The 18,370-nt window shown below is 45.0% G+C and overlaps 1 protein-coding gene across 3 annotated transcripts in view; it reads right to left on the reverse strand.

The window, feature by feature from the left end:
• The window catches only part of FNDC3B (fibronectin type III domain containing 3B), a 337,274-nt gene that overhangs the window by 81,657 nt on the left and 237,247 nt on the right, over positions 1–18,370 (reverse strand). For all 3 annotated transcript variants that reach the window (XM_072752211.1, XM_072752212.1, XM_072752213.1), the window contains exons 7-9: positions 14,453–14,511; positions 6,138–6,289; positions 3,495–3,554 (exon numbers count right to left, since the gene is read on the reverse strand). In XM_072752211.1, the coding sequence (XP_072608312.1) occupies positions 3,495–3,554; positions 6,138–6,289; positions 14,453–14,511 (271 nt within the window). The remainder of the gene's footprint in view (positions 1–3,494; positions 3,555–6,137; positions 6,290–14,452; positions 14,512–18,370) is intronic.

Consider the following 18,370-nt stretch of genomic DNA (forward strand, 5'->3'; position numbering starts at 1 on the left):
GACTGCTACTTAAAAAAAAAAAGGTTTGTGTGTCTGATTGGTGACCGCAAGCAATGCTCACTAACGTGAGGGGGCGGGGGGAAACATTGAAAATGAAAAAAAGCACTGAATAAAGATATGGAACGATCAGAACGAAGGGGATGGAATCAGAGTAACAAATCTAAGGCAACTAGAAAAGTAAGAACAGAAGCCCTAGATGGGACTTTAGCACACGACTTGAGAAAGAAACCTTTCACTCTTCTGAAGAGTGATGAACGGAGGCTTCTGCAGGCCTTCATCCAAATGTGCAATATTAAGAACTAGAAGGAGAAGGTAGCCTGCTTGGAACTGCTGAAAGAAATATCTCGTTGTTTCCCCTCATTGGCTCTACAGACTTCCACCAGGGCAACGCGTTCTAAATTGGTAACACACAAATAAATAAAAATGGCAATGAACATAATTGCTTATTTCGTAGTCATGCAGTAATGGAATTCTTCTGCAGCTTCTATTATGGAAATTTAGTGAGAAAATTATTTCCACACAGCCTTTTGAGGCCTTAGAAGTGACTGTTAAATTTAAAATTTTATTTGAGGCTACTGTGTTTGATACGAGCTTAACATTCCTGGAACTAAGACTCTGCAAATGTGAACTCAACTGCATCATAAAAAGAGATTTTCCTCCTTTTTTTCAGTGCCAAGTATGACATATCTTTATCCCAATAAAACAGTAAGTGATGTGGTCTAGCCATACATAGGTTTTGAACCTATGTCATGAAGTCTTTTTTACCATCAGAGTATGGAAACACTGCCACGACTCTAGAAAAACAAACTAGAACAAAAACAACATTTATATACTTGCAGATTTAGAATCGGTTTGCATATACACTTCATTTGTTCTCACACCATCTTCCTGAGGCTAGTATCATTATCATCCTCATTTTGTAAGTGAGTAAACAAGGTCATTTAAGTTTAAATGGCCTGCCTAATAAGTACACGCCCTTACTAAGTGACTGAGCCATTAACCCCAAATTCCAAGCAATGTCCACTACGTGCCACTCTGCCTCACCAAAGCAATTCAAGGCAGAGGAAGCTAAATCTAAGCAGGAGTTACAAGCATTTTGATTCTTCTCTAGCTTGAAAAATGAAAGACTATATAAGGCAAGACAGTGAACAATCTACAGGAACTGTGGACCAGGCAAGGGAAAAATAAAATCTAGACTGTAGACATTTTTATTAAGAGAGAATTTTTTTTTTTTAAATACAAAAATAGATTACGACCAAAGACAGGAAGAATTTTCTATGTGGCAAGCTGAAGAAAGGGACCAAATACCAGTCGGTGGTGCCTTAGGCTGTTGTGTGGTGTCACATAGGTGTCATTCTTGAGTGAGGTCCTCAATGTGTCAGGGAAAAGTCTGGATCCAAAGCCTCTAGAGAGTAACTACACTTCATGTTCCTATTCCTCTTGGGGCATCCATTGATTATTCCTTTTATCTGCCCAGAAGTTCAAGATGCTCATAAGACACGGCAGCAAAAAAGAACCAAGGAGCCAATGTTGTCAGAATTTACCCTTTGTAAGAAGAGTTAAAAAGAAATGAAGGGAACAACAGACAGAATGGCAAATACAGGGCAGACTCTTTATGACATTTAGGTTTCTTTAAAAAGACATTGTTAGCTCATGAATGAGCAGGAAATTAATAAAGTAAACCTTTATAAAGCAATAACAATAAACTGTTAAAAGATGGAGAGAAAAGGAAACATATGTTAACAATGACTCATGGAGAACGTTTACACGGCTCCCTATATGGTGGTACATTTTCTGGTTCGTTGTTAAGTCAACCGTTAGAAAGAATACAGTATTTCTATTATCCCAGTATCACAGATTACACCAATCTTTTTGTTTGCGCAGACTGTGAAAAGTTCAATATGTTTGGGCTGAAGCTAACTGATTCAAAATCCAAATGTTTTGATTTAAACAGGAAGAGATAGTTGCAACAGAGTTCTTCTAAACAATAAAACAACCAGGCAGATAAGCACGTTGAGACTGAATATAAAACACCTTGCTCGTTTACATATTGTTTGAAACTTAGTTTGAAGCACTTATGTGGCTAATAGGGTTTTATAATCCGAACACATCCCTACTTCTCTGCCTTTGTCTCAGAGAAAACTGTGGCCTCGATTCTTTTTAAGTATAGTTAAAACAGTCCGTTCACAGCAAAACCAGACTAGAACTCACGCCTCCTCATAATCAATATATGCTCCTCCTATTAGGTTATGCTCTCTCCACGCCATCCCAAAGGAACCTCCGGAAAGGATAATAAAGAACGTGGGCTTGATATTTCAACTCTATTAGACAATTTGATACTCACATCCATAGATGAAGAATGACAGATGCCGCTGTTGTGTATTCATTTCAGATAAAATTACAACTTCTGGTCGCTTATAAACTAAATAAAATTTTAAGTTAAAATTTAAATTTTAAAAATGGCACAGGCCACATTCGGAAACCTGTTTATTTGTAAACGGATACGTGAATATAACTTTACATAATTAGATGAGCTCTGTAAAAGTTCATTATATTTACTTTCCTTGTCACAAGTCTATGGTTGGCTGGGTTTCTTCCTAAGATTAACTAGCTCTGCCTTTCATAGTAGTCACAGCAGGGATTCCAGAAAAATCAGAGTAGAGATTTCAGTCTACATATACGGATTTACTACAGACTACATAGATTATACGGATTTACTGTTTTGCCAAGTTGGGTTAATTCTTATCAGAGATAATTTGAAATTTGCAGTTCGTCTCATTTTAAAGCCTAATGTCTTTTAAGGTCCAAAGGTGTTCTTGCATTGTGGCAGGACTTATTCATTTTGAATAGAGTTTATGTGTATGGGTTAGAACAAACTTATAATCCATTGTTAACATATGTTTCCTTTTCTCTCCATCTTTTAACAGTTATAAAGTTATTGTTATAAAGTTTATTTTATAACATTTTTTTTTTTTGGGCGAACCTAAGGGAAACTTTATTTACTCTTCTTCCTAAAGTAATCTAATTTAAAAACCAGAGGTTAAGTGAGAGAAAAGAACACAAAACCTTCCCCAGACAGACAGACAGACAGAGATACAGAAAGGAGGGGCGGGGCTTTGGGTCAGATCTTCTCCATCTTGGAAATGAGGGCATCACAGATACATTAATATCAAAAAAATCTTTTCTTTTACAGAAAGGAAATATATTAAACCATACAGTCCAGCAGATCTTAGAAGATGATATAAAAGTTATTTTAAAAATAATTTCTAAAATTCAGTTCACCGTATCACCGATTTCTCTTTTACCAGAAGCTGTTCTGTGTACTCCTCAGTCACTGTGCCCTCAAGCACAGAACAGTAAGGAATGGCCAAGCTCCGGTACTTCAACTTTTGGTTAGCAAGTGCCCTTAACCAAAAGCTTTTTAAAAGGAGCACATGATTTATCTCAGCAATCCCAATTCTCCAACACAGGCCAGTGCTCATATCCTAACTTACCTCACATGATAATCAGTTGCTGGTCTGAGATCTTTCAGGTTACATTCTAATTCTTCTCCACTGCAAAGAAAAATCACTTATTAGGCAATGATACTAGTTACAACAGTGAAGACAGGTTTTGGATTTGGGTCTCACAGTCACGAAGGGCAACGATTCGAGAACTCTCATGTCCGATTCCACCACGAACCAGAAATAAACGTGCCTATTTGGTATATTACCCATTTGGACTACAAAATTAGGTTCCTTTTAACAATGCCATCTTAGATCGGGAAAATGGCCAGATTAACTCAGTAATGAGGTTCCAAAAGGTCTTATCAGTTCCTTAAGCTAAGTACATGAAAACAAATAAATAAGCAAGGAAATTAAAGAGATAAATGCAAGTGTAAAATAACTATACCAGCTGTCAACTGAAGGTAGCTCACACTCACCTTGGCAGGAACCCCACATGCTTCAACGTCTCAACTCCCTGGAAAAGACCTCAGTGTGCGTCCCTCACATCTCAATACTAATGGTTTTCAGATATAAACACATACAATACAAATCAATAGCTCTCTTACATACAGCGAAACCAGTTATATGATCAGATCTTGTAAACGAAACTCAACTTAATCATGAGGCAACGGCCAACATAAAATAAGGAATGTTCCATTAAAAGTTTTTAAAAGATGAGGGATGAGGGCATGAGTGTATTCTTTAAAAAAAAAAAAAGTCAGGGTCACAAAAGACAAGCACTGTGTTAGTGTTCCAAGTTAAAGGTGAAAGGCATATGACCACGAACTATAATATCTGACCCTGGACAGGATTCTATCCTAGAGGGGAAGACGTGATTAAATGGACGGTGAACTAGATGTATTTTGTCAATGTCAATTTAAGAAGCTGGTAACTGCATTGTGGCTATGTAAGAAAAGATCCTTATTCCTGGGAAATATACTGAAGTATTTAGCAGTAAAAGGCCTGACTATATACAACTAATGGGGGAAAAATACAGGTTGGTCGCAGAGCAGAAAGGCAGAGAATAACTGCAATAGTAAAACCAAATAGGATAAAAAGATACCAATAGGTGACATCTGGGTAAAGGATATACAGATATTCCTTGATTTCTGCAACATTTTATAAGTCTGAACTTATTTCAAATAAAAAGTTTCTGAAGTTGCAAACTGGAGGCCAACGTCCACACCGTGCCTACAGTTCGGACATCTGACCTGCACCGTATCTTTGCCTTTCTAAATTTGCTGAATGAGTCTGACATTAGTAAAGCTTACATAACAATTCACATTTTCAGTATTTCTTGGGGAAAAAAAAAATCCAAAGAAATCAGCAACTCTAGGCCTTATGGCAACAACCTATTTTCGGCTGCTCCTTTCAGAGGAGGACAGGAGTGCTCTTGGAGCACCGCATCCCCAACCTGCCTCCTTTCTTCCCTTCCGTCATCTGCCTCGCCCCTCCGGGCACTGGAGGCCAGCTCCTGCCACCCATGGTCATCCTGCGTCATTTCTTGGCGTGGCTGGGGCAGACGGTGCTCTGTATCTCTTCACCAACGGGGACTTCTCAGAATAGAACCGAATGGCTGTGAGCTGGCGTAGGGAGTTCGGATTTTACTCTCAGTACGACGGGGAGTCACCGCAGTGTCCTCCTGGGGGAGTGACCCGGGGCGCCCTGGTTTCTACAGTGTGGAAGCTCGGAGTAGACACCGAGGGAGCTGAGGGGACCCCTGCGGGAGTCCAGAGACCAGAGGGTAGTGCGCCTCCTCCTTAGTCTCTTACGTACCCTCACAGTCCCGAAGAAGACCTGTCCTGGAGCAAGTTAAGAACTCAGAACAGGGCCGGGGAGACCCCAGGTCGGCAGCACTGGTACGGCAGGGAGATGGGAGACAGGACCAGCCCCTGGCAGGGGAGGAGTTGGGGTGTGGAGCACACCAGCTGGGCTCTGGGGGGCCTCACACAGGGAGGTCAAACAACAGGGAGAGCAAGACCCATGTTCTGATCTCCTGCCTTACAGATCTGGGCGGTACCAGCCATACCAAAGGAGACACAGCTTGACCCTACGAATTTTTCATCACATTTAGGTCATGGCTATAAATCATTTAGATGGCTAATATCTGGAAGTCCGTGAGGCAGAAGGGATGATCCCTTACCCTGAGCTAAATTTACTTAAGAGCCTTGGAATGAAATGCTTTAAAGGACTCTTTCCTCAAGCCTAGAGAACTCTTGTGAAGGGTAAGAAATAGAATGAAATGGAAGGAAACCATTAATACAGAAGAATTTCAAAACACAAGACTAGAAAACGGTCTGGGTCTAAAACGCAGTAATCACGTTAAGTGCAAGACTGATGTAGATAAAAACTGGAGGTCGTTCTCACTTTTTACCCCGATAGGCATCAATGGAAATTTTTCTTTAGCACTGACACAAGCCAACATAACCAAGTGATAGCTCATCAACACCAACGAGCTCTATAAAAGTCATTTCTGATTGTAATTACTCTGGACAAAAATAACTCTTGACATTATAATTATCACTAATTCTTAAAAGGAACTATTTAAAGAAAATTTTGCAAAGCCTCTAAGTTTTTCCTGTTTCTGATTTTCCTTAATGACTCCAATGTCGCAGTTTAGCAGCAGAGAAAACACGTGGGAATATAAGCTACCTGTAAATTATCTTGTACTTTCCATCCCGTCCTTTGTCTGATAAGGCGACCTCATAACTGTAGGGGAAAGAAAGACCGCTGTGGGGTCCACACGGAAGTCCAACAGGGGGAGCCCAGGACAGCACAACTGCTCTCGCCTGAATATTAGAAACCTGAGGGGGCGGGAAAAAAAAACAAGAAAACACAGATAAAATTACTCAAATCCATTTTATAGACATTGGACACTACTTCTTCCAGTAACATTTTTGTGATGATGGGTAGTGGCATGAAAGTGGCTCGGGAGTTAACGTAAGGTAAACACTTTTAATTATAATGAACAAAGCATCATAAATAGTATCTCGTGTCTAAGTCCTGATGTCCAAAAGAGTTCCTGAAACACCTATCCTCGCAACGTAATTCATATTCTATCCTCCGGAAAGTAAAATCGTCAGTCTTGTTTGGAAGTCTTGTTTTTTTTTTTTTTTTTTAAAGGTAAGGAGTTGACTGTGAGACTGTAATGAAGTGAGGGCCATCGATCTGCGCGGGAGGAGCCGTACTGCACTCTGTGGTGGCCTCTTGGCCTCGCCAGCCAGTACTTTTCCGACCAGGCTCCTTGAAGGACTCCATTCCCAGAGAACCCAGTGGTGGGGGTATAGAACCCAGGCCCAGGCTGAAATGGGTGCTGAGGTGATGCTTCATCTCTCCCAGCTCCGTTTTTTCTTTTCTTGCTGGTGTAGCCTGTGTAAGACTTCATTAGAACAGCGGACTCCGGCACCTTCTAACACTCCAGCTTTCTTCCCCACTGAGGACCACGCTGAGGCACGTCCCAGTCCACCTGCCAGGCTGTTCCCAGCAGGCCTGGCTCCTGCCGCCGCCACCCCCTACCCACCTCCCCACCGTAACCTGCTCAGGAGGGGATCTGCGGTGGGCATCCTGCCCTTCCATCCCAGGCGCTCGCTCGACATGGTGCCTGCAGCAGCCCTGCCTTCCAGATCTACTATCTGCGCTCCCATCCTTGTTTTAGAGTCACGCATAGTCTAATTATTTACGTCAGCTGAACTTTGATGTTCTAATTTTTTAAAGGTTATTTTGCTGCTCTCTGGATACTGGTCAGAATAGCATATTAAGAAACAACAGTTAATAGAGATGCCAACGCTTCATGTTCACAAAGACTTTATTTAGTGGTAGATTGTTGTTAGTATTCTGTTAGTTTGTGGGTGGAGATACGTAAACTATCCAGTTTCCTTTTTTTTTTTTTCCCCATTTTTGTCACCTCCTGATCTATACAGAGCATTAAAATTTAATACAAAATAATTTTTAAAACATGAATAGCCTGGAATGTGAATACTGAATCTTTCTTTCCAGTTTGTCATTCATTCTGTTCTTTGCTGAAAGCCCTCATTTCTGCTCAGATCCCTCCGTATCATTTCTGCTCGTTATAGACATAGAATCATAATACATTTAACCAATTCTTTAGTCAAACTCCTACTCAACATTCAAGACCCCGGCTGGGCCTCACTTCCCCAAGGAACCTTCCCTGAAGTGTTTCGTCTACCACCCGCCCTCTGTTCCACAGCGACTTGCTGGTATCTCTTTCGTTACAAATCACGTTTATGGCAATCGTCTACCTTTCCAACAGGATGGTGGGACTCCCTAAGGCCAGGACTCAAAGGCAAATTTAACTATGAGTAATAGTTGCTTCATAAATGTTTGCTGAATGAAAGATAAAAATCAAAGGGAACAGGATAGTCTGCGTTTCTGATACAGGTGACATCGTGGATGGTAGACAGCACTACGCATCCCTTTAAAAAAAAAATCTGAGATACTGGTTCAGAATCAAAGTCCACCCTTTTTGCTGTGGCTCCACACTAACATCTCCCTCTAGCACCCTTTCAGGATGTCATTCCCTCTCACGTCCCCATACCTTAGCTTTTGACTTTCCTACTTTCCAACCGAGGACCTCTGCCTCAAAGAGCACCAACCCGGTGAAGAGAGACACATGCAGGAGAGACGGCCTCGCAGCGGACACACAGCACACAGACACCCACGGCAGCCTGAGACCAAGTCAGGAAAGGCCTCTGTGCATTCCTGCCTGAACCCCCGCTCAGAATCAACCACTGTTTGCTTTGTGCTCTGGCCACATTCTGCTGGTACCTACGCTGGGCAGTCACTTTGTGATATTGTCCTTATTTGGTTACTTGTGTGCTGCTTCTTGTGACTAGATTTCGAGGCAGCGTTTCTACAACGTACACAGGGCATCTGCTGAATTCTTGGACGCAGCATTAGTGGGCAATCTGGAGTTACTGGGTATTATATTTTATTTTTAACTTATAGATGTTTTGCTCTGAAGAGTTTAGTTTGCAATTAAACAGAAGGCTGGGTAGGTACTGAAAAACGTTCAGCCGAGGTGACAATTGGCTGCCGTGCGCCATTCCAAGAACACAGTGTGTTGTGACACAGATTCTATGAATGGTGGTGTGAAATAACATCATGTTTCAAAATAGCTCGGCAAACGCTAGCGCTTTAGATCCTGCACCAGCGTCCAGAGATTCGCATCTCTTTAAATTGCTTTTCAGTAGCTATTAACGACTTACACGTGGTTAAATTATTAACTGAATAGTGACGTACAGCACTTGAAGCCTCAACTCCAGCAACGCTCCTCCTTTTCTCCAGGCTCCCTGAGCAAGCCTGAAGGAGGCCACGGGTTCTCTGAGCACAGACCTCTGCGGTGCGCTCTTCCAGGCCAGGCCATCAGAGGTGCTCTGGGAACGTTCTGAGAACGCTGTGACTGTGTCGTTTTCGCTGTGACTGTGTCGTTTTCGAAGAACAGCAGCCTCAGCTTCTGGGAATGCGCTCCTAGAGCTAAGCAGCTGCCACCTCGATCACTCCTCCCTCCTGTGCTCCCGCTCCCTCCCTTTCACCGACTCCAGGCTCTCCCATTTCCTTTCTTTAGGCCCTGGGATCCCCTCAGAGAGGGACTGCTTTGTCTCTGGGAGAACTTGGAACTCACTTCCATTCCCAGGACGATTCCAGGAGATCACATGGTGCCCACACGGTGCCCTTGGAGAGAATGTCACGTAAAGGGGAGTCCTCAGCACGAGACACAGCCTCCAGGTGTGCAGCCCCAACAGGAGACTGGCGCTCTGGGCACTCTGGCTGGTGCAGGCCTACTTAAGAGTGAAAGCATTCCCACCCGAGCTTCACCTTCCAGGTCTTCCTCTCTCATTCTCTCTGGAGGAAACCTTCTCGCCAGCAGTGACCAATGAAGTAAAGAGGGACGGCGCATTGCAAGAATCGTCACGGCTGATACCCAGAAACAGAAGTCTAGAAGCCATGAAACCGACTTCCTGGTATTTAATTATCCTACTGTAAACTGAAGTCAATCTCCTTAACGATGATGATAAAAGTGGTGACTTCTAGTCACAAAATAGCTGGCCAAGATCCAAGCGGCCACTTGTTTTGGCAACAGAGATGGAAAAGGGTCCGCTGTGTGGGTTACCAGCGCAAGCCTGCGTAGAAATTAAACTGTCTTGAAGTACCTTGAAGGATTCATAACATCATCCTTTATTTCTAAATAACTACATACGGATTAGAAGTTGTTGTCGTCTACGTATTTATTAAATGCACACTCCCAACTGGAGGGACGGGGCTAGGTAAAAGCACATCCATGTGCATCCCCATTAGGAAGTAAATGACTCCCTGCATGAGCTTGTAGCTCTTTGATACACAGTCTTTAGCTCTTTTTCTCCTTGTCCCTTTTTCTCTCCTGTTCCTTCAGTATTTTAATACTTTCCTGCAAAATTTTACTATCTTAATTCTTGGACTGTATTATATGCAAATGATACTCATTACTTGCATCAAAAATACAATCTACTCTCATGAAACTACTAAAACGATTCCTCCCACGTTAAAAAAAAAATATTTCTATGTAAGTTCGTGGCTTCTAAATTTGGTCAGAACTTTGGAGTTAACTATGTGGGAGGCCTGCAGATCCAATTAGGGAGCACGTTAAGGAAATATTACCATGGAGATATTGGCTTCACTTCAAAAGTACCATCAAGAAAAACAATACCACGATGGAAAATTGAAAAGGAAAAGGTCAGAGATCATTATAAAACAAAAATGCTCAAATCTAGGATTTCACAATCCTCTGTTTCTGTAGCTCCTTAAGTGCTTGCTAAAGACCTCAAATCTTTTCAGGTATACAGCTGTTTATTTTTTCGAGGAATGGCTTCTTGGAGGGGCAGTTGTTTCTCTTAGGCCAGTTTACTCCCTTCTGGAACCGGCAAAGCAATTGTTTCCAGAAGCTAAACATTAGCGGATGGAAACAATGCAGGTTACGTTTATTTACATCCTGAAAATAAACAGCTCAGCAGTATGTGGGGGACAACATGTAGCACCATCACCCGGGCAGATTCAATCCTGCGGGGCTGGCGGCGGCACGTGCTGATAGAGGTTTAGTCCAAAACCGCTCGGAGTAACAGCCGCCTTGTTTCTGTGATGGAGCAGCGGCCAGGCCTGCGGATCGCGAGGCACCTAAGTCACCGCCTCAGGACAAATATCTCGTAACTTCATACCCTGATTTACTCAATGACCAAGCCAGCTGGATCTTTATAGTATCCAGGTTTTTGAAGAGTCAATGACTTGCTTAATTCAGGTGGCCCCGAAGTTCTAGAAAGATGCCTAGAACCCACACATCCTAAATATTGTTTCTATAGCAAAAACAAATCATCTACAGAATCTCAAAAGGGAAATATGTGCCTTGGGAGCCTGGGTGGCTCAGGCGGTTAAGTGTCTGCTTTCAGCTCAGGTCATGGTCCTGGGGTCCCGGGATTGAGTCCTGCATCAGGCTCCCTGCTCAGCAGCATGGCTTCTCCATGAGCCTCCCCTGTGATCATCGTCTCTCTCTCTCTCTCTCTCTCTCTCTCTCAAATAAATAAAAATCTTAAAAAAGAAAAGAAAAACATGTGCCGGGATCCCTGGGTGGCGCAACGGTTTGGCGCCTGCCTTTGGCCCAGGGCGCGATCCCGGAGACCCGGGATCGAATCCCACATAGGGCTCCCGGTGCATGGAGCCTGCTTCTCCCTCTGCCTGTGTCTCTGCCTCTCTCTCCCTCTCTGTGTGACTATCATAAATAAATAAAATAAAAATTTAAAAAAAAAAAAAAAGAAAAACATGTGCCTTTTATTTAGAGGTGTTATCAGATGTGGCTAAAAGAAAAAAGAAATTCCCCAAGTGCCCGACTGCTGCAGCTCTGCTCCTTTCCCTGGAAAGCAGCCGGACCCCCGTCCCATTCCGGGGTGGAGCAGGGAATTTCGCTTTCCCATCGTGATACCCTATAAACTACAGGGCAATACTCCATTCCAAGCCCTGTGCACACAGTACGTAACTCACATCTCACATAGTCCCCCGTGGCAGTTATCATCCCACCTTTCCAAAGTGAGGAAACCGAGGCCCGGGGAGCTTGACGGGGGGCCAAGACCACAGACGGTTATGGCCCCGAGGGCCAGACTGCAAAGCAAAGGCCCTTCCTCTCCGTGCTGCTGCCTCGAGCTCTGGCACCCGGCTGTCCCCACATTCCCCCAGGCTGGCTGGACCGCATCGGATGCCGGCCAGCCTTCAGGCATCTGTCGCCCTTGCCAGAACCTCGCTGCAGCCACTGCAGCCTGCCACACATCGACTCAGCAAATATTTGTTAGGGGCTCACTAAGTGCCAAGGACAGTGCTGGGTATTAGAGGCACAAAGATAAATAAGACACAGTCATGAATAGGAACTTCAGGCAGAGACAGGGGAGGAGAGGCAGGGAGGGAGAAAAAAAATGTGTGAACCACTAACCAGGCTAGGAAGGACGAGGGGGAGATCACCAGGCAGACAAGGTTATGTGGGGGCCAGGGGTAAGAACGACCCCCGAAATACGTCCACGTTGCGATCCCTAGAGCCTATGAATACACTGCCCTGCAAGGTAAAAGGGACTTTGCAGACGTGAGGAATGTGAGGACCTTGTGAGACAGGGACAGTCCTGGACATTTCGGGTAGGCTCCGAGAAGGAGCCACAAGCCAAAGAATGCAGGCGACCTCAGGAAGCAGCTAGAGAAGATGAGGAAACAGAGTCACCCCAGAGGCTCTGGAGAGAGCCCTCCCAACGCCCGGACTTTCTCCTCGTGAGGCCCACTGTGACTTTCTGGCCACTCGGATGACAATCTCGCCCATTCTACACCGCGTGCCCTATCTGTTCACATAAAAGCTAGACTATCGATCCTGCTCTAAAAGAGCCTACAGTTAAATGCCTAATACATGCTGAATCAGGAAAGGACTAGCGCACTTCAACAGTGCTTTAATCTTGCCAGAGCCACACGACTGTCGCTTCTGGGGTAAAGAAACGACAAGGAAAACACTGTGTGTGTTCACACGAGGGAAAGACAGGGCTGTGCAGTCTTGTGCTGACATCTGGGCCACTGCACTCACCTGTCTCTCTGCCCCCTCGCTCTGCCCACGACTCAGAGTGGTTTCCTCATTCTGCTGTGCCTTTCCCATGTCTCTGTTCCCCAGCCTTTTCTCACCTCTCCCCATGCTCACTCCTCCAGCCCCACGGCTGTCACCCCCTGCTCTGCTTGAACCCTAAGTCCAGGCCCTGTGCTCTGACCCCATCCGGCCCCTGTCCCCCTAACACTGCCCTGTCACGGCCCGCTGCGTTCACCCTCCCAGGTGCCCCGCTAGGGAAACTAACTCAACACGTCTAAAACTGTCATCCAAGTCATACAAAAGACACAGACACCAGCCCATCCTAGAGGAACCCACAGATTACCAGGAGACTCAGACCCGATGAGTATCGGGTATCACACACCTCCACACAGGCATGGTGAAGCTAGGATGGGACCAGAGCTCTAAGGACCATGTGGAGAATCCCACTCAAGGACAGGGGCAGCAATCCAGGGAGACTCCAAGGAAGCCACTCTTCAGGGGCGGCATCTAAGCCTAAAAGCCCAGCTACCTGGGACACCAAGTACCTGACAGGTTCTAAACCTTACTGACGTCTCTCCGTGGCTCCAGCATTCACCTTCCCCTTGCCACGCACGCGGGGGCCACCACCCAAATTCTGACTCCTCTGTAGCCTGTCACCAACACGACAGCACCAGCTTCCTGACGCTTGCCTTCCTGGGATCATCCTCTTCTCAATCCCGTGCATCTGTCAACTGTTTCATCATCCTGGAAGTAGAGCCCTGACCAGGTACCTTCTCTGCTCAAACACGCTCGACGGCCACCTGCTCCTTAACCAGCCTTCAATACAGATCCCACGGCTCAATGTCGACACCCCACAGGTTCCACTGCCCAACTTGATGTCCCACAGTCCCACCACTCAACGTCCACACTCCATAGGTCCTACCGCCCAACGTAGACGCCCCACAGGTCCCACCACCGACCAATGTTGACGCCCCACAGGTCCCACCACCGACCAATGTTGACGCCCCACTGGTCCCACCACCACCCAATATCGATGCCCCACAGGTCCCACCACCGACCAACGTCGATGTCCCACAGGTCCCACCGCCCAACGTCGACGCCCCATTCCTCTCCCCGTTCCCTACTGGACCTGTCCTCCAACATGCTTCATGCTTTCAGGTTTAGTCAAACTCAACTGTGCGTACCCTGAGGCATGTTAGAACTCTTCTGTTAAAAAGCCTCAGTGTTTTAAAACACACCAAGGATCAAGGTTTTCCAATTAGGCCAGAAAACATCCCAAGAACTTTGGCTCTCTGACCACACATGAAAGGCTGAGTCAACATTTTGAATTTTTCACTTGAATTTCAAAGCATGTGGCAACATCAAACTGAAAACCTCACAATATCACCACTCCTACCAATTTTTTTTCCCCTTGCCATTACACTTCAGTATTTTAGACTCCCCCCCCCCCCCAGCTAATATTTAAATACCTTTTTGAAATTTACCTGGAAAAATACTTGTGGAGTCACTGAGGTTTTCAAAAATTATTACTACATTTACACAGGCTAAAGGAAATCACCAAAAAAGAAAAACGTTCTGTAGATCTGTGGCGGGCGAGGGTGTGAGGGGGATGATATGTATCCTTGAAACTAGGGAAGAATATCTAATTGCGTTCAGAGTATCTAAACAGAGAAGACATTCTGGTGGATTCTGGATGAATAGAAGGCTGCTGTTCTATATTTTCATGCTCCATTAATAACAACACTGCTTCATAGTTTATAAATAATCGGCAATAGAAAGGGGCCCTTTTGTTTACCTCCCATGTGGTGAAAGAAAAGTACACTTGAAATGCTTAAGAATGTGTCATTTATGCTGAGAAATCCAGAAGACATACCTGTGGTTTCTCTATTCCTGAAAGAATGTCTTGCACCCTCTTTACTTCCAACTCATACTCTGTGTGGAAAAAGAGAAAAAAGAAGAACCGTTAATTCCAGTAGAAGGCAATAACGTCAAGTTCCTTCTCCAAGGCCTCCTCTCCAGAGCCATGAGGTCAGTTGCCAGTTACCGCGACCGTTTGGTACCAAGCACGGGATCATGAAAATTCAGGAATGGGCATAATGATGCAGGGGTGGGGACTTCACTGTGGTCGTGGTAACTCGCCACCCTACTGGTTTACACAGTCACAAAGTCGGCAAGAGTAACGCTGAGTTCCATCTAATAACGCAACAGGCAGCAGAAAATAAAAGGTCCAAGAAGAAAGGGGGAGACTGGAGCGGTTACACGCGGAGAGCAATGGAGAGATGAGGTTGAAGGACAGTGGCCAATTCATCCAGGGCTGTGAGTTCAGATTTTTTTAGTTCAACTTTTATTCTAAGTTTAAGTGGAGGGACTGACACGGTCTTTTTTTTTTTTTTTTTTTTTTGAAGTCTTAAAAGCTCTGTTTGGCTTCTCATGAATAATGGACATACAGGGAGTGGGAGAGAACACAGAGACATCAGTCAGAACATTGCTGCACTGGCCTGGGTAAAGCACAGAGCTTGCCTAGGCCAGGGATGGTAGCGAGGATGGGGAGGAGAGAACTGGTTTTAGAGGTAAAGGTGTTGAAGGACTGGGTAAGAAAATGACAAGAATCAAGGATGCTCCTCAGTGTTTGGCTTGATCAACTGGAAGGATGAGGATATCTTTTAAATAAGATGGGGAAGTTGGAAGTTTTGCAGTACAGCAGGAACTGTTTTAGAAATGGAAAAGGGAGAGTGCTTGAAGTAGAGAGGATGGGGAGTGAAGAATGGGTATTAAGAAAAGATAAAGACTCTAAACTTAGGACTACATTTTGTAGAGGAACCCCTTGACTTTCACAGCCTACTCGATGTAATCTAATTTTGATTTTTACAGATTTATTCAAATGGTAAACCTAATGATGTAGGACGTAAATGCTGGAGTTACATGATTGTCAAGACATAGGTCCTCACCCTCAAACAGTTCAAGTCTAGTGGGGGGAAAACGAAAGCAATGCCATGTGATAGGTGCTTTGGTCAAGGTGACCCAAGACAGATCCTTCTAGAAGACTTCCCGAGAACCAGCATCTCACTGCCCCTGTGGACAAACAGGCATTTGGAGGTGACGAGGGACGCAGAACTAGGGGGTGAGAGGTTAGTAGGCCTAGCTCCTCACAGGGCCGTTGAGACTCATTGCTCGGGTGTAATCTCAAAAGCCGCCTTTTCACAGAATCCTACCCTCAACCCCACCCTGTGCCCAGCCTCCACTCATTCTCATATCCTACTTATTTCCTTTCTATCCATTACCAAAATCTAAAATTTCTCTTGTTTATTGTCTTTCCTACGAAAATATGCACTTCAGGAAGGCAGTCATCCTACAGACTCAAAATAAATTTCCTTCTGTAAAGAACCAGATAGTGAATATTTTTGTTGCCTAAATGAGTGAGCCAAGCCTAAGTAAAGAATAATAAGACTTCAAGTTGGCACCACCCTAACCTTTAAAAGGATCAGTCCTTCATTTTTTCCTATTGCATTCTATTTAGTACAACCTGTTTACCTCTATTTTGGTGAGAAAAAGAAACAGGCTGGTGGCAAATTACAACTGCAAGAAATTTCACATTCAAAAGACCAAGTGACATCCTTATTTATAATCATGTATTCAGGTTACGATACAGGTAATAGTTTGTACCCCTAAGTCAAACATGTACATACGCTCATACTTTCGGGAAGCTTCTACTAAGGAAACTATAAATAAGTGTAACTGAGACGTTAACTGTCCACCAAAAAAAAATAAATAAAATAAAATAAGCACACTTGTAATAAACGAACTGGTTCAGGTGTTAAAAACAAAGTTTTCTCAATCTCTGGTTATTCTAGAGTTTGTAGGACCCCGTGGTTTCAAGCACTCACACACATAGGTGCATTCCTACAGCTCGCTGAAGGAGGTCACTGCTTCCTTCGGCCACCACGGACACAAGGCTAAGGAGCCAGGGGCCAGACACCATCCTTGAGGTGATAAAGGTTTAGGCTAGAATGGAGACAATCACCTATCCAACAAAGAAGGAGGGAAGAACTAAAGAGCTCGGCAAGAGAAGAATCCTCCGGACCATGTGGTAGATACAGGGCATGAGAGAAAGGCGTGAGAAAGGACGCCTCGTCCCACAAGAAACTGAAGGCCCTTCCCCCTTGCTTTGGGCCCACGGGCTAGCCTCTAGCCAGCTTTCAAGCACAGTCAAGGACAGATGCTCAGGCTTTTGACAGGAAAAGGAAAAATGAGAAAGGAGGTTGGATTAGAGGGGCTGGGGGGGGGGGGGGGCAGCGGGGCAGATTGGTTTAAGACAGAAAAGAACGGGTTTCAGGTAAGAGCCAGAAATCTAAGTGAAAGGTCCTGACTGGGATAAAAACAAGTGCCAAGGGGTGGTCACTCAGGACTGGCCTCGTCTGTCTTTGCTTAGAGCGACGAAGGCTGACCTTGCCGGAGCCCCCAGGACCAACGTGCGAGGTGGACGGCCCGTACCCCAGGGCCTGGCAGGCCCATCCTGTACACCGTGGGTGCTCACCTGGTGCGGAGGAGCGGGGCCGGGGGGACCGGGACTGCGGCCAGCCTGTGGGCCCAAAGCAAGCAGAACCTCCGACTGCATGGTGACAGACTCGCAGCACCTGGGGGCTGGGGGCCCAGGGAGAGCACGTGGCGGAGAGCGGTGGGCGTCCGCGCTGGCTGGCGTGCCCGGGGGGGGGGGGGGGGCAGGCGGTGCAAGAAGCCCTCCGGCCAGGTCCCCCAGCACGGCCTGTGTTGTTGGGCTGGTTTCTTTTATTTATTTATTTTTTTTCTCATCTGGGAGAGGAGCTGTCAAATAAATGGAGCAAAGGCCTTTGGATCTGGGAGAAGGTATGTGAGAAAAGGAAGAAAAAGTAGGCCATGAATGGAGCCAAATAAACAAAGGATTCTGAGAAGATCAAAAATAAAAAGGGCAGGGCGAGGGGAGGAAAGGTAGTGACAGGACAATCACTGCCCTATTATATCAGGAGAAATGCAGTTTCAAAGCCAGACCGGATTCTTTCTTTCGTGATTCTAAATTGTGAATACAGAAAAAGAAGAGAAAAATGCATTCACACCACATTTACTGAACGCTTTGCCATTTGCGCTGCCCCAGACGAAGAGAAAAGGGTAAATAAATGCCGGGCATACAGCTTGCACACACAAGAGTGAAAACAAAATCCGCTGAACTGAGCTAAAGTGACCGTTACTTACCCCATATAAAATAAACTCCTGTACAAATGCTAGCAGCCCGGAATGAAATGCCAAAATTCGCAAGTCTACCACCTAAACAAGCGACTTCCCTCGGGCCTCGGCCTACCTCTCCGAAGCAAGATTTAGCTACGCCTCGGAGAAGTCTGCGAATTACCACCCTTTCCGTTAAAGAGCTTTGGAGCTCAGCGACCCAGGATATTTCAGAGTTTGGATCCAGCTTTCGCCCTGCTTTCTTTTTCTCTGTGGCTCCGTCTCTCTCCCTCTCTTATGCTCATGCATACACAGACGGTGTTGTGAATACGGAAAAATAAATAGTAGCTAATGCTCTCACTAAAATTTACAAACAAAACCAAAAAGGAGAGTTCTGGTGATCTGCCTTCAGGAAATCTTTTGTATCAAGGTAAAAAGAAAATAGGTCTCATTTTTGTTTCTGTTTCTACCTCCTTAAAGAAAGAATCTGGTTTGCAACAACTGAACAGCAGATTGTCCTAGAAGAGGCAAAAAAAACAAAAAACAAAAATCAAAAAACAAAAAACAACCAAGGTTCTGGCACAAGGTTGTCAGA

The sequence above is a fragment of the Vulpes vulpes genome, chromosome 3 (genome assembly GCF_048418805.1).
Source record: "Vulpes vulpes isolate BD-2025 chromosome 3, VulVul3, whole genome shotgun sequence".
In the NCBI taxonomy this organism is placed as follows: domain Eukaryota; kingdom Metazoa; phylum Chordata; class Mammalia; order Carnivora; family Canidae; genus Vulpes; species Vulpes vulpes.